Genomic DNA, 14,735 nt, shown 5'->3' with positions numbered 1-14,735 from the left:
CATATGAAAACATACACAAACACTGGTCACCCACAATCAACACTCAAAATAAAACTAAAATTGAGCTAAAAACAAAAGGAAAAAATAAATTAAATATTGAGAATAACGCTCTAAGAGTGGGCTGTGAAGCTCTCAAGTTTAATCTGTTTGTGATGATTTAATCAGATGAAGCATCTCTGCAGAGAAAAACTAAACGAAGCACTAGCTTACATCCGAGTCCTCTGTCTGATCTGCCGTCTCCTCTTCTGAGCCCAGGTTCTTCGGCAGGTAGGTCATTTTGAGACGCAGATGACCTTTGACCCTGGACTTATGGCTGACCAGGGAAGAAAAAAAAAAAAAAAAACAGAAAACGTGTTTAGATGAAGCCAAGAAAGGTCAACGGGGAAATGCTCAAAAGCAAAATGAAAGTGTGATGAAATGCAAACCTTCGTGGGTGGAGCAGAAAATCCTTGAATGTGTATGGTCTTTGTGTGTTAGGATTTTCTGTCTAAAGGAAACAAAAGCAACAAAAATAAAGCGCAAAGCTTTAACCCGCTGCTTAACGTGGCATTAAAACACCATTATTTTTAAAGACATGGCAGCATGGAATGATGGTGGCGTCGGATAATGACGGCTAATTTGTATTTACAATTAAACATAAGCAGAAACGCAGCATAAACACAGCGGGCCGTGTTTTCAAAACTGAAGAAAACGAAGTGGAACCGACAGCCGAATAAGGGCACACGTTTATGTTTACATGGAGACACAGGTGAGACTGAGAGAGAGTTAAAACATATCTTTAAAAAAATAAATATCCAAAGAAACAGGAAGAGTAAGGATATGTGAACACTTGGTGTCCCTGTCCTGGTGGTTTATTCTGCAGTTTTATGAGTCACTTTAAGTTATTTTGTTTTTTCTGTGAATAATATTTATTACACATCCTTTACACGTACATCATGTTCCTGGCTGCACTGTTACTGAAGTGCTGCTCGCCTTCCAGGGGATGTTCTTACAAAATCAATTTGAACAAGCAGAAGCCATAATTTACAAATGAAATTAACAAAAAGAAAAACACTGAGAAAACAATTCCTCAAAAACAATGTAACACCCAGTAAGAAGCTACCAGAGCTTCAAAATACAAAAGGAATAAACATGAGATAAAATTAGTAAATTGATCAAAAATTATATTTTCATATTATTGAAAATGTTAAAATCTATGTATAAATCTGAACTAGTACTTTTGAAGGCATTAAGAAACTTTTAACTTAAAACAAGCTCATATTTCTTCCTGGAAAGTTACTTGAAAGTTATTTTTTTATTTCAAGTGTACTAAGATATTTGGATTAAAAATACTTCATAAGATTTTGAGGCTTGCAGTGAAATCATAACAGCGGGGCTACTCAAAAAAATCCTCTTTTTTTACCATTTTAGTTCAGTTTTGGAGTTTCTGTGATTAAAATCTGTAACTTAGATCAGCCTGTCTGAGTCTAAATCTTGTCTTCAGTAATTTCTCCAGTCTATGTTTTGTCTTCTGCTCCTGCTGCATTTTCTTAAAACTTGGCAGTGAAGAATGTGAATGCTGCTCACTTGGTTTTACAATTATGATCTGGAGGGTAAGTGAAACAAAACCAGCCACAGGGGTTGTTACACCTCGTTAAAGACAAGGACTCACCGGGATCTGATTTAAAGGAACGTCCACCTGTCCAAGAAAGTCATCACGTGTCTGAAAAGGAGAGACAAGGGGACACATGAGATTCATCCCCAAAACAAACATCAACGAGACTGTCCTCCAAATCTTCCCGCTGAAACCACTTCGAAGTACATCAGTCAAATACATGGAGTTGGCAGGCAGCAATTGATTGGAAAGATTTCTGCCACTTTCCTAAACATCCTTCTCCCTCTCAGCAGCCGTCTCATGTTACAGTAAACGGAGAAGTAGCTCAAACACAACATCGTTCATTATTGAACAACCAATGCATTTCTGTATATATCTCCACTTCATCTAGCAGGAATGTGTTTATCGGCTCCCAATAAATAACTGCTCCGTGTTATTACAAGAGAGCCCAGGATCAAATACTGCAGCATAAGCCAGATGCCGTGTCACCGCTCTAAACGCGGGATATGTTTACCGCCTGGCGGTCCCGCAGCCTGGTAGGGGAGCACAATGCACAGCGGGGGTCCGCCTCGTGTCCGAATCAACCCTCCCGACAGGTCACACAGGTGTTTACATAAATAGACACACCTGATTCGTCCTGCCTTTAATTACCAACAGAGAGAAACAGGTGAAGAGGAAGACGCTCCCGTTCATCTTACCGAAAACTCAGGAAGTGACTTTAAAACTACATTGTTTTAGTCTCATTATCAGGGTTCAAACACTTTTCAGGCATCATCAAGGGAAGCTTTCAAACTCTTTCATATGAACGTTTTTCAAAATGAACTAAAAAAAAAGACAGTTCCAACTCACTAGTATATAATATAATAATGGTAATAATGTCTTTTGATAATATTCTACATTCTACAGCAGAGAGAAAGGAAACTAAAACAATGTTGTGTTTTGAAATGTCTTTCTCTCACACCTGACTGGTCTGAGAACAAAACACTAAAAATAATCTAATTTCAGTAACTTTGTTTGGCGTATAAAATATAAGCCAACCTTCATTTCAATTACACAGATCAAAACGTTACTGACAATGAAACAAGCCAAACAAATCGTGTTAAGATAAATGACCTTCCTGTTCAAATGAATGCTAAAAACACAACATGCAAAATAAATAAAAATTCTCCTAAGTTTTCTAGCATTTAGAAAATAGAAATCATTTTGGTGATTCTAACTGACAATAAAAAGCTTAGTTTAATTCAACTCCAGGCAATAATAATAAAAAATGTGTCTTTTCATGAGGTGTACGACAATATCTGGTTTCAAATGTAAATAATGTTTCCAAAATAAAGTGGATTGTACTTCATTACAAAACTGTGCAGTTTGAATATCAAGCGCTTTCCAAAATGGTCATTCAAACATTTTCAAGTATTTCAAGCTCTCGTACGAAAGCCGTATAGCATCATATTAGTCATCACTGCATTTGCTCATCTCTTACAAGACATTTATCTGAAGTTTTATGCTGCACGTCTTATTACAGGGGAGTGTGGTTTATTGCATTTCAACAACTGTGACCTTTCTTTCAGGAAACTTTCCGTTTCCAACCGGTAGTTGCACGCTAACGCACTGGATATTGAATGACGAATATTCAAGAGCTTAATCAGGACTGAGAGTCGTGCCATTCGGACCGGGTTTATTTCCAGTCATTCAAATCCAGCTCTCTTCAGGCACACCCTGCAATTTACTAGATTGTGTTGTTTATAGTATTTACAGTGGCTGAAGCAGCATATGGAACATAATGTTTACGTTTACAAGGATTGACGGAAACCAAGCGCTTCCTGAAATACAATCACACACAAACATTATTTTTAAATGGGCTGAATTTGTTCTGGATTAGTGTGCTGCCTGTATAAAATATATAGATTTCATTGCATAAATCAACAATTGTTTGGGTTTTAACAAGCAGATCTTAAATCTGAAAAACAGGAAGCAGGTCATTTTCTTTGTTTTGCAGCTTTAGTTGTTTTGCGCTCTTATTTTACTGAAATGGAAAAGAACCACCACAAACACAACAAAAGGACAAAATCAAGTATTTTTGTCTTGTTTTTATTGGAAATATTACACTTGAAAAAAACAAAACTAACTTATGAGTAACTTTTCAGCAGGAGTTTGTTTTAAGTCAGTTCCTTAATATCAATACTTTTTGCACTGGCAGATTTTTTTCCCACTTGTATCAAGACATTTCCCCCTATTTTAAGTGAAAAATCTGCCAGTGAAGCTAGTACTTTTTAACAATATTCAGGAATTATTAAAATAAAAAATTACTTAGAACTTAGTTTTGTCTTATTTTAAATGTAGTAAGTTATATGCACCAGAAACTAGACCAAATATACTTGGTAAGATTTTGTTTTTGCAGTGAAACTGGATCAGTGTACGCTAAATGATAAATTGCCTGTGTAACGCTTTACCAAGAGAAAAGCGCTACACTCTAGTATTAGAGAGCTCAATCTGTTCCTCATGCAGTTTAAATTCATTCATTCGTTGAATCCTGGAGCAGAAACCACTTGCATATTTTTCTTGTCAATAAACGCCTCATAACTTACAGCATCTTACAGGATGGACAGGTGAGTCAGTGACATTTTTAATGTTTCTAACGTTAAAAATGTCAATTTTTAGGACATTGTGGTTGTCCAAAAATGTCTGAAACTCTGTTTTGGATCTGAAGGTCCTGACCTGAGAATTAGCAGCAGCATAGTGGATGTCCGGTCTAAAACATGAGCTTCCATACTGAGAAGTGGACGCATCTTCCAAGAAGGCAGGAAGTGGTAACTTAATGGATACTTAAATATATAAATAGCTATGATTTTATACAATTTGAGAAATAACATCTTTCACACACCCTTCTACTTAAAAAGGTCCTGACTGGGTGATCGCCTGAACCCAAGATGAATTATAAAGCCTGTGTTTCTCTAAACATAGGAACTCTGTTGCTTAACTTGTTTATATGTTCATTTTATACTAATAAACTAAAAATGAGCAGGTTTTTCTGTGTAATTTGGTGGAAATGTTCTCAAAACAAATCTCAAACACATATAAAATGAAATCAGATTACGCAGAACGACTGCAGTAATCTGTGAGCAGAGTTTATAAACCTGACGTAGCCTCACCTTAACTCAATCAATAAAGCAGCAGCTTTTGAGGAAGTGGCTTTTTTTTCCTTCCAGTAAAGATGGACAGACTGGAAAAAAACCAGTGAGCAATGAAGCTGCTCTTATGGCCCGATTAAAGCCACGGCCTTGCTTTTGCTTTAATTTTTACACATCGAATGCTTTCCATTTTCAGATTTTAGATAGATTATTTACTCTACTTTATTGCTTTATTGATTTTTTTATGGCATTTTATCTATCCTTTGTTTCATGTATTTTATTTTATCTATCTCTACATTAATCATTGGCATGGTTATTCTTGGAAAACACAAACAAAATTAAATTAGAAGAATGTATTTGTTTTGTACCATTTCATTTTAAGTATGTAATTTTAAGGATACTGTACAACACGGTGTAGTTAATAGCCATTTTTAAAATGCTTTATAAATAATCTGACATTTTGTCCTAATTGTTTTGTACATATAATACCGTCTCACATATAGGCCTGTCACAATAACAAAGTTTGCTAGACGATAAAATGTTCCAGAGGTTATTGTGATAAACGATAATATTGTTGTTTTGAGATCATTTTTAAATAATGGCAAAATAATAATGGAGGAGCAAATTCTAAAAGATCAGTAAACTTTAAACTAATGAACATTTAACACTGGAACTGGAAGACATTTTAAATATTCAAAATAAACAAAACAACAAATAAAATTAATTTTGAAGTCTTCGTAATCAAAATAAGGGCTAGTTGAGACCAACGCACCAAACTGAAGACTTTTATCATCCAGTTTTTGGTAGAAAGAGATAAATGATAAAACATACCAATGGAAATAATTAAGTTTGTTTTAATTTATCATGTGATCAATTGATTATTGTGACAGGCTAACTCATATTTTTTAATAAATAATAATAAAAAAAAAGACGTCAGCACATTCAAATCTGCCACACATGCTGGGACTAAATACTTTGCTGGCTAATTCAGTACAATGTCACTAGCAACAGTGTTTACCATCTGCTACCCATCATTTAACTCTTCATATCCTTTTCTTGGAAGCCTCCCTGGTGAAGCAGATTTAAAAACAACAACACAGAAGCTCTGGATGCATACCAAGCGCTTAAATTAAAATTATAATGACAGATAAATTTCCATTCAGGGCATCCCTGAAGATTCAGGTGACACCAAATGCTGCTCAGTTTACAGGCTGACATTAGGACCAGATCAGAAACCGTATAAGCTGGAGGCAACCTGCATCCTCAGAAATACGTCTTACATGTGCCATGACAAACTGCTTTGACAGGTGGGAGAAAGAGCTGCCCAGTTAAATGCTATGAGAGCGGCCAAACTAAACTGTGTGGCGATGGTCCGAAGTGTGTCACGGTTTGAGATCCACTTGTTCATTTGACTTCTGCCTTAATTTTCTCATGGAAAATGTGTAGTATAAACATAATTAGTTCAAGTCCAATAGGAAGGAAAGGTCACATTTTTCCAGAATGGTGGCTGGAAAATAATATGTTGGAGTTGAGGAGGGCATTTTTCCTAATAGGGGTGTGACGTCTTTAGAGAACATTCCTGCAGGAATTTGTACCAAATGACGTAACAAAACCATATCCTCCTAAAAAGGTCCTCAGTAAATCCACTGTCCAAGTGCCATACAAGCTAAATTCCTCGAGATTATTCATTTGTAGGATGAGATTAGAGCCGATTAGACAATGTAAACTGATCTATAATTGCTTAAAGATGGTTTTCAAAATTATGACAAAGATTCGTCCAAAATACGCAGCAGAAATGGGATCTGAGTCATGTTTTCCACCTCAGTTGTGTAACACAGCCACATCTGGTTGTTCATTAACTTTGCAAGGGAGCACATGTAGTTATGAAGGCAAAACAGATAAGAGGAGCAAAGCTGAAGGTTTATTTAAATCTCACAGCTAGTTGCATCGCTGCAAGCGAGTTTAACAGCAACCTGAAGGGGAAAGTATTTGAATTTGATGTTTTTCTAAACGGTGCTCTCACTCTGCAACAAAGTGACTATTATACCACTTTTTTGCATGAACACTATGTTATACAATAATTATTCTATGAATTATTATATTAAAAAGTAGAAATGTTTAACTAAGAGCTAATTTAGACATTTTGTAATTGGAGAACTGAAGCTTAAAATACTTCTTGTTCCCTTTTCTTGTCTCTTGTGTATTTGTTAGATGTCACTATAACCATGGCATGATTATCCAGAGTAAAAATTAAAACCTACAACATTAAGTAACAGATTCTATTTAAAATAGAAAACCAACTACTATTAATACTGCAGCCTAAACACACAAACACTAATTATTACAGTTGTGATGCACTGTTAGTCATTTATTATAACTGTGATACACAGATTGAAGAAAACATTTCAGACAGTAGCTTTCTCTAAAAACAAGTTGACTTAGGTTGATTAATATCTTCATGAGAGTCTATTTTATCTTACGGAAAGGAAAATATCAAACAGTGCGCAGCAACAAGGCAGGGCAGCACTAATTTTTATTCCACACTCAGAGTATAAAAAGTTTATTTTATCTGGTTAATTAGTAATTATGCAGCAAGTCTGCAATTGGCTGCATTATAGATTTTGTGTCTGAAAATATTTACCATTTGCATTTCTTTTAATGGGAAAAGAGACAAGGCTCCTTTCAGATAGCTGATCTGCAATGCGCAGCATTACTTTCATTACCTTGAAACCAGAGAAATCTACCAACTCTCCAGCTCTTTCTTTGGAATCTTATTCAACTGATTTGAAAATACAAGAATGGTGTGATGGAACATTTTAGTGGTTTTTGGCTGTTCATGACTGGAGAAAATATATGATTTAATAGAGACACTGACGTAGAGTAACTCTCAAAAGAGTAATACCTAAAAATAAACCTAAAGAAATTGTGATTTAATCTTCAGAACAGGTAAAGGCGTACAAAATACAAACTGATGTTTAACAAAAGGTAGGAGTGATGTGCTGCTAACCAACCAAGTCAAACTGTCACCTTAATAGTCATCAGAGGTAATAATGAGACAGTATTCAGTATGCAAGTCCAAAAAACGTTTCAGGAAAAGACAAATTACTCAGGTAGGCCTTCTTTCTTGACAGCTTGCTAAATGTAGGGGGAGACCGACACCTGATATTTCACAAACACTGGTTAGTGGGAGGTGGGGGGGGACCCACAGGGAAGCTAACACACCATCCGATCGTTTACTGGGAAAGGCCAACAGTCTTTGCCCCCACACACACACGCACGCACACACACGTGTCCACAGATGGCTGGCTGGCATGGCTGCTCTCGTATCATGCTGTTAAATTTGAATCCAGAGGAGCCGGCCGTGCTTCAACCACCAGACTATCTGGAGTCGGGGGGGATATTTCAGAGCCGCCTTATTTATATCAGCAAAGGGGGCACCGCGTTTCCCCGACACTTAAAATAACCACGGTAAATACGTTGATCGCTCATAGGGTTATCAGATTAATGAGGAGAAAAAGGAATATTATTCTGCAGTTGAGTTTGAACAGACGTGAAAGAGACCTCCAAGACGGAGGGGAGCTGGTCTCTCTTATTTCAGCGGTTCTTGGAAACTAATGTCCTGACGGATTTACTGTAATGTAACTGAACACCTGCGAATGTTTGTCCACACTGAGCTTGTTAAATACATGACTTGGAGTTAGAGACGCTCTCAGTTACTCTTAAAAGCAGCATAAAGGGTAACACTGAGTTTCACAGACTCCAGAACGAGAAAGTAAAAAAAATTAACACTTGAATAATATATCTGCATTTGTTGTTTCTATTCATAAAAGCCTGGTGTTGTTTTTCGGTTCTGTATGTAAAAGCAGCAGTCAGGAAGGCATTGTGACAAGTCAGACCAAAACCGTGTGGAATCCGCTTGGACCAGTTTAACAACATTGTCATCACATCCACAGAGCTCTGTCAAAGGGCCATTATGAGAATGCCTCTAAAAAAAAACAACTTTCATGAGTTTTTCTACAGTCAGGAAACATCAGCGAATCTAAACACTCACCTCCCTGTTTCCTTTGTGGCTCTTTTTGAAGTTGTTGGGGTAAGCGAGAACCTTTGCAGGGCAGCAAGGAGACAAATGAATGTGTACATGTGGGGAAAGAGGGCTGCTGAGCTTTGGGTTTGAAACGCGACATGAAATCCCGGTGTTAGCGTAAGGCACCTCCAGGGAAAAGCTCCTCTGAATGGCACGATGACAGTGTTTCCCTTGACCCTTCCCTGATGAACAGACCCTACTGTTTTTCTCAGGTTGCTTAGATGAGGAAAACAAGCAAGCAGAGGTACTCCGATAAAGTTTTTTGTGGGCTTCGCCTTGTCTTTCAGAGAGTCCAGCCGGGTAATGAGCATTGGGGAGATGTGAACTGCCCGAAGCCACAGATGCGGCTCGTTTAGCCGATGCCATTGGTCTCTGGTGGGGAAAGCGTAGCATCACGCTGCTAGAGTGAAGATTAGAGGACTGCTCCATACCTGCAGTCTTGTCCTCCAGTTTGCATTTTGGTTCATCCTCTAGCGGGATGTTAAAGTGCACCGTGTGTTTTGAGTCCCTAAGCTCGGATGAGTAGTTTCCTTTTGGCTGATTTTGGCCACTTAGAGAAGCGATGTTGGGCTCTTTACTCGTCACTTCTTCATCTGCTTGGAGGAATTCACTGGTAGGTGCCTGGAGAAACGGCTGGTTAGATCCCCGTAACGGGGGCAGAGCAAACAGAGCCACAGATCCTACGGGAGACGCAGGCGGCGTGCTGCAAGGGCTCCTTGGAATAATGACCAGGGAGGAGCACCGCCGCAGCGGGACCTTGGACCTGCGGCAGACCTGGGGCCTCTCCTGGCTGCTCCTGTGCTTTTCTGGAAGCTCCGGCTCAAAGATGCTGTTGCTGCTGCAGTACCCGGCGTCGCTGGCCATGCTGCTGTTGCACGATCCCCCGTCAGAACCGACACAAACGCCGGCCTCTCCATCCTCCGCGCTCCCTTCCAACTCGCCGCTTGGTTTTCCGCACGGCTGCAGCGAGATTTGCAGAATGCTCTTCTTGTTGCTGCCTCCGGAGTTAACCCTGGGTATGAAGACTGAAGAGCTCTGACTGCTGGCAAACTCTGGTGACAGAGGAGTCACCTTCAAGTGGACTGAGCTGTGCGCCAGATTCTCTGCGGGGCCGTGCGCTGACACACCGACTCTGCTCTCCTCACCATGGCAGCTGAGGCTTTCAGAGAGGGGGTCCGTGTTACTTCGTCTTGACGCGAAATGCAAGCGGAGCTGACGTGCCATTTGTTTAACTCTCTAATCCCTGCAGCGCTGGTGAGAGGTGCATGATCAAACTTGCTGGTAGGAAAAAAAAGTGGAAGAAAGCAACTGTTCCGCACTCTGCTCTGTGATCTCAATCATTAGTGGCTGTGCATTGCCAAAATAGCTCCAGTGACAAGCTACATTCCTCTGCAGGCTGATCTCAGCTTTTAGCAGGCCATTGGTTCGGTTTGAAGAGATGACCCAAAGAGGCGACCCTTGAAGCCAAATCGATCCTCTTCAAGGAGCCTCTGCCCTACGCAGAAAGCAATGCTAAACTAAAACTTAAAAATGAAAAAGGCAGCCAAACAAAACCATGGCAGAACTCCACGCTGAATCCTAGACTGAAGCTCTGGCCGCTAACTTGAGAGTCCTGCTGCTGCTATGCCACTAATGTTTCTGCCGCTCTGTGCCCCCCACAAATAGTTTTACCCGCTGCTATAGAATTACAGGAAATCAAACAGAATGAATGCCAGTGTAATTCTGCATTCAAGCGAGGTTCAAGCTGGAAAATATACACAACACACGCACACAAACGTAGTCAAACACCCTATGCAGGAATTAGGTATGACCGTTTGGAAAACAGAAGACAGAGGGATGAAAGAAGCGTGATCATTGCAACATTAAAGTGGTATGACACTGGTTACATGACACCTCATGTAACGGTCTATGCTGGTCTTATTTCTTCTTCATAGATGTTGACAGTCCAATTTATTAATGGCAGTCTATTGTGGGCAGTGGCCGACTTATTTTAGGCCATTACTCTGCTTCCAAATCAGCGTCCGGGTAATGTTTAATAGTAGAAGACACAGCCAGGATAAGGACATGACTCACTGGCGGAAGCAAGGACAGTCATAACCCACTTTCCAAACTTGACAGTGATTGTGATGTGGCAGCCACATGATAAGACAGGAGCCCAAATATGGATATTAACTACAATATATATTGACAACACAAAGTAGCTTACAATAACATCGTCAAGAGCTTGGAATCAATAAGAACCAAGTAGACATCGGGGACGTTTTATTTAATAAAAACTTCAGAGACTCACAAGCAGAGCCAGAAAGGTGTACTTTCACTGGCAAAGGATAAGAAAAATATATTTACCTTTATCAGCAGGTACAACAGGAAAAACTGACCCCTAATGGGTTTATTTATTTCCTGATAATCTGCATATCAACCACCCTGCCACTGAAAGACATGGGCTTTTGCCAGCTTTCTGTGGCTGATGATATTTGGAAGAAAGCACAAAAGACATTCACTATTGACACGCGGACAAAATTGTTGGTACCCCTCAGTTGATCAAAGAAAAGCCCACAATGGTTTATTTTTTAAAGTAATTCTGTTGAAGCGTGTTTGAAAAGCAATGCCTGACTTTCATTTGTTCATTTTCATGGAATTTTTATTCATCATTACCTTTATCAGATTCAAGTTCTTTCTGTGACCATTGTGGGTTTTTCTTTCATTAAGCGAGGGGTATGGAGCGACACCGAAAAAAAACAAAGCTAGTAAACAACTGGGCAATGTTGTATCAACAATTTTCAAGTAGCACTGTAAAATATGGACCCAGTGGAAACCTGGGTTTTTATGATCTATTTGATATAATATTAAGTTTAATTTTTGAACAATATGAATCCTATTAAAAGTTAATTTAATTTAACTGTCTAAGTTGCTGTTTTGAAACTCAGGCATGAAAGTCTAGCATTTTCACACCTAAGAAACCCAACATTACACAACTTTTATACGCTCTATAAAAGTTTATGAGGCTTAGCCTACTGCACTGCAGTGTTGATTAAAATGACCTCAGTTTACAATAGTTAAAGTTTAAAAAGTTTTAAAGTTGAAATATTTTAAAATAAAAAAAGGATTAAAGTGTTCACACTTTTTAAAAAGATAGTCTATTGTCTTTCTTTAAACCAGATAAGCAACAATTATTCTTACTGCGGCTTAAATAATGTGACATGGAAGGTGCATTTGGTTGCTTAACAGAGATGCTGCCAGTTTAAAGCTTGTAGTTAGATGTTTATAAAGTTATTAGCCTCACAGCAGTGATGCAGTTCCCACATCTTGATTCTCTATGTGTTTTACAACTGGAAATATTTCCAAACTGAATCAGAGCAGCAGATGTCTTTCTAAAAGTTGAAAGTTTGCTTCAAAAACTTTTAAAGTGAGATTTAATGCTACACCACAAATGTAAATGTTTAATTTGTTCAGTGGGTTGGAGGAAATATATAATACAATCAATCTGCAGAATCGCCCATAAATCTACATTACAAGACAGTAAATGTCACATCAGTCTAAAAGGAGTTCAGGGACCCTTTCTGATTAACAAAAACAATAAAGTCCCATAACTTTCAAGTCCTCCATTGGTGACAGAAACAGGATGCGCTGCCTGTTTCAACATTAGTTTGAGGTGAAGACATGTTCTGCTGAACATTAAGTGGTTAAGACAGTTATGACTCAGAATGCTGATGTTTAATAATTTTTTTTCATTTTCTAGGGAGAGAAACCGCTCGGAGGCACTGCTATTGTGTAAATGTGGCCAATGAATGACGTAGATTTTAATTTAACTTTCCATTGAAAGTTAAAGTAAGCAGGTAGAGGAACTGAGAATGTGGGAAGATAGAGTGGTATCCATGTCTGGAGGCTGTGGGGTATTCTCTTAATTTCGCATTATTTAATGACAAAATACTCTTTTTAGCATGTTTGTGTGCAAATAAAACTACCACCTGGGGTCCTGCATACATTCTAACAAAACATTTACCTTCCAGAAACTGGCAATGTAAACATCAGCATAAACAGAATGAAGGTGATCTTCACAGGAACAAGGAGCACTTCCTCTAGTTCAACAATTTTGTAAATACTTCAGTGAATTTTGTTCGCCCAATTTATTTTTCACCTGCAAACCCGGGGCGTTTTCTGAATCTGTTTATGCAGGCAGTAGTAATAAATTCAAGATGGAGTCTCTATAGAAACACAGATGGTGTTATGCCTTTGGAGAAACTGAGACTCTGCAGTGTAAAGAAGGAAGTTACAAGTTCCTTGTATTTTAGGCAAGCAGTGACAAACACATCCACTCAGAAGCACATTTACCGCACCGACATGCCCCTCAATGTGCCATGAAATCTACCTGGAGTGTGACGAGGAAGATCTGAGTCAGCCACGCCTAACTTCATGTTCTCATGTGACGGTAAACATGTGATGTGGTGACGCATTCCAGAAACCTCCCAGTCTACAAACAATAACCACATGCAGCACAATAACAGCTGGCAATATTTGTTGTGCTCCATGAATAACTTAGCATAATGCCAAAATGACGGATTGACACTTTGAGACAAAAATTGTGCAATTAATGCAAGAACCCAAAAAGCTAAAAAAAATAAAATAAAAAAAAAGTGGAGCTAATAACTTCTTATTCTGAAGCTGTAATTGCACGTCAGAACGTAGCTCATATATTCACATGCAGTGTGTATATAACTGGATATTCAAGGGAAAAAAGAGCACAGATGGTCCTGCCCCGACTTGCTCTTCTGGGAACCTAAAGAGCCGTTTCTTGGTAATCGCAGAGCAGTTTCTACCAGTAAGACCAGTTAATTGAAACTGTATTTAGCGCTGATGGGGCTGCATTCAACACTACTTCTGAAAAACCAGAGAGAATCATTTATGGAAGCTTTGGTATATCAAAAGCTTATGTAAAATAAATAATGTTTTTTTATTTTCCCTAAAAGTCAGTACATATTTATAACAGAGTACATCATGACTCTAAAGAGATAAAGAAAAGAAAATGTACAATTTAATTAAACTAAGTGCTGCAGATAGGAGAAGTAAGGCGATATTTGATGAGGTGTTCGCCTTGACCAACTGCTTTACAATGTTTCCATTATCCACACAGAGACACGGTGAGGAGGAAGAGCCGGCATTAGTGGGGTCTGACTGTTTTTGTGCCCCAGGACGAACCTGGGCTGAGCTGTGATAACCTGCTACAAAAAGCCTCTCTGTTACTCTGCAAACTCAGAGAGGAGAATTAGGCTCTTTAGGACGTCCACAGTGACTCTTAATGAGTTTGGACAGAAAGGACAGGACAGTAGCAGTGTTAAAAAGATGAAGGTCATTTTAAAAGTCTGATTTCAGTAGCATTTGCACAGAATTTTTAAACAAATTATTCTAATTAGACTGTAAATTATAATGTTTTCTAAAATCTTCTATGAAGAAAGTGTTTTTATTCTCAATTTTATGTAAAAGTTAGAGATTATTCTTTGCCCTAAAACACCAAATGCTGCTTAAATTAAATTACAAAGTATTTTCATATGGCAGGTAGTTAGTGAAAGGAATTGTACAGGTTTTGCGGCTCTAAACAAACTGAATTTTAGGGCTGTTGTAAACGAATATTTTAGTAATCGAGTAATCTATCGATTATTCTTACGATTAATCGAGTAATCGGATAAAAAAAATTACAAAATGAAATATTGGTAAATCTGGCATAATACCGGTGTTACTATCAGATATCAATATCAGTCCAATTTTTCATATTTGAGCATCCCTAACAGTTGCTTTTTTGTAGTTTAGAAAACTAACCTGTAACAATAATAGCTCACTTTCTAAGTTAACCAGAAGAAAAGTTATAGAAAAATCTGAAATTATATTGAATTTAATAACAAAGAGGCAGGCTAACAAATATGCTTATAAAAAA

At 38.3% G+C, this 14,735-nt stretch overlaps 1 protein-coding gene across 2 annotated transcripts in view; it reads right to left on the bottom strand.

The window, feature by feature from the left end:
• The window catches only part of nedd4a (NEDD4 E3 ubiquitin protein ligase a), a 38,106-nt gene that overhangs the window by 15,865 nt on the left and 7,506 nt on the right, over positions 1-14,735 (bottom strand). Inside the window, exons 1-4 of one of the 2 annotated variants that reach the window (XM_014980471.2) lie at positions 8,774-13,164; positions 1,652-1,702; positions 426-487; positions 211-313 (exon numbers count right to left, since the gene is read on the bottom strand). In XM_014980471.2, the coding sequence (XP_014835957.2) occupies positions 211-313; positions 426-487; positions 1,652-1,702; positions 8,774-10,030 (1,473 nt within the window). In that variant the 5' untranslated portion in view covers positions 10,031-13,164. Of the gene's footprint in view, positions 1-210; positions 314-425; positions 488-1,651; positions 1,703-8,773; positions 13,165-14,735 lie in introns of those variants that run through there. The other variant, XM_014980474.2, reaches the window with a different exon arrangement.

The sequence above is a fragment of the Poecilia mexicana genome, unplaced genomic scaffold, assembly GCF_051168715.1.
Source record: "Poecilia mexicana isolate PSO_F unplaced genomic scaffold, ASM5116871v1 scaffold_3, whole genome shotgun sequence".
NCBI classification, from domain to species: Eukaryota; Metazoa; Chordata; class Actinopteri; order Cyprinodontiformes; family Poeciliidae; genus Poecilia; species Poecilia mexicana.
This window is presented reverse-complemented; position numbering and strand designations above follow the sequence as displayed.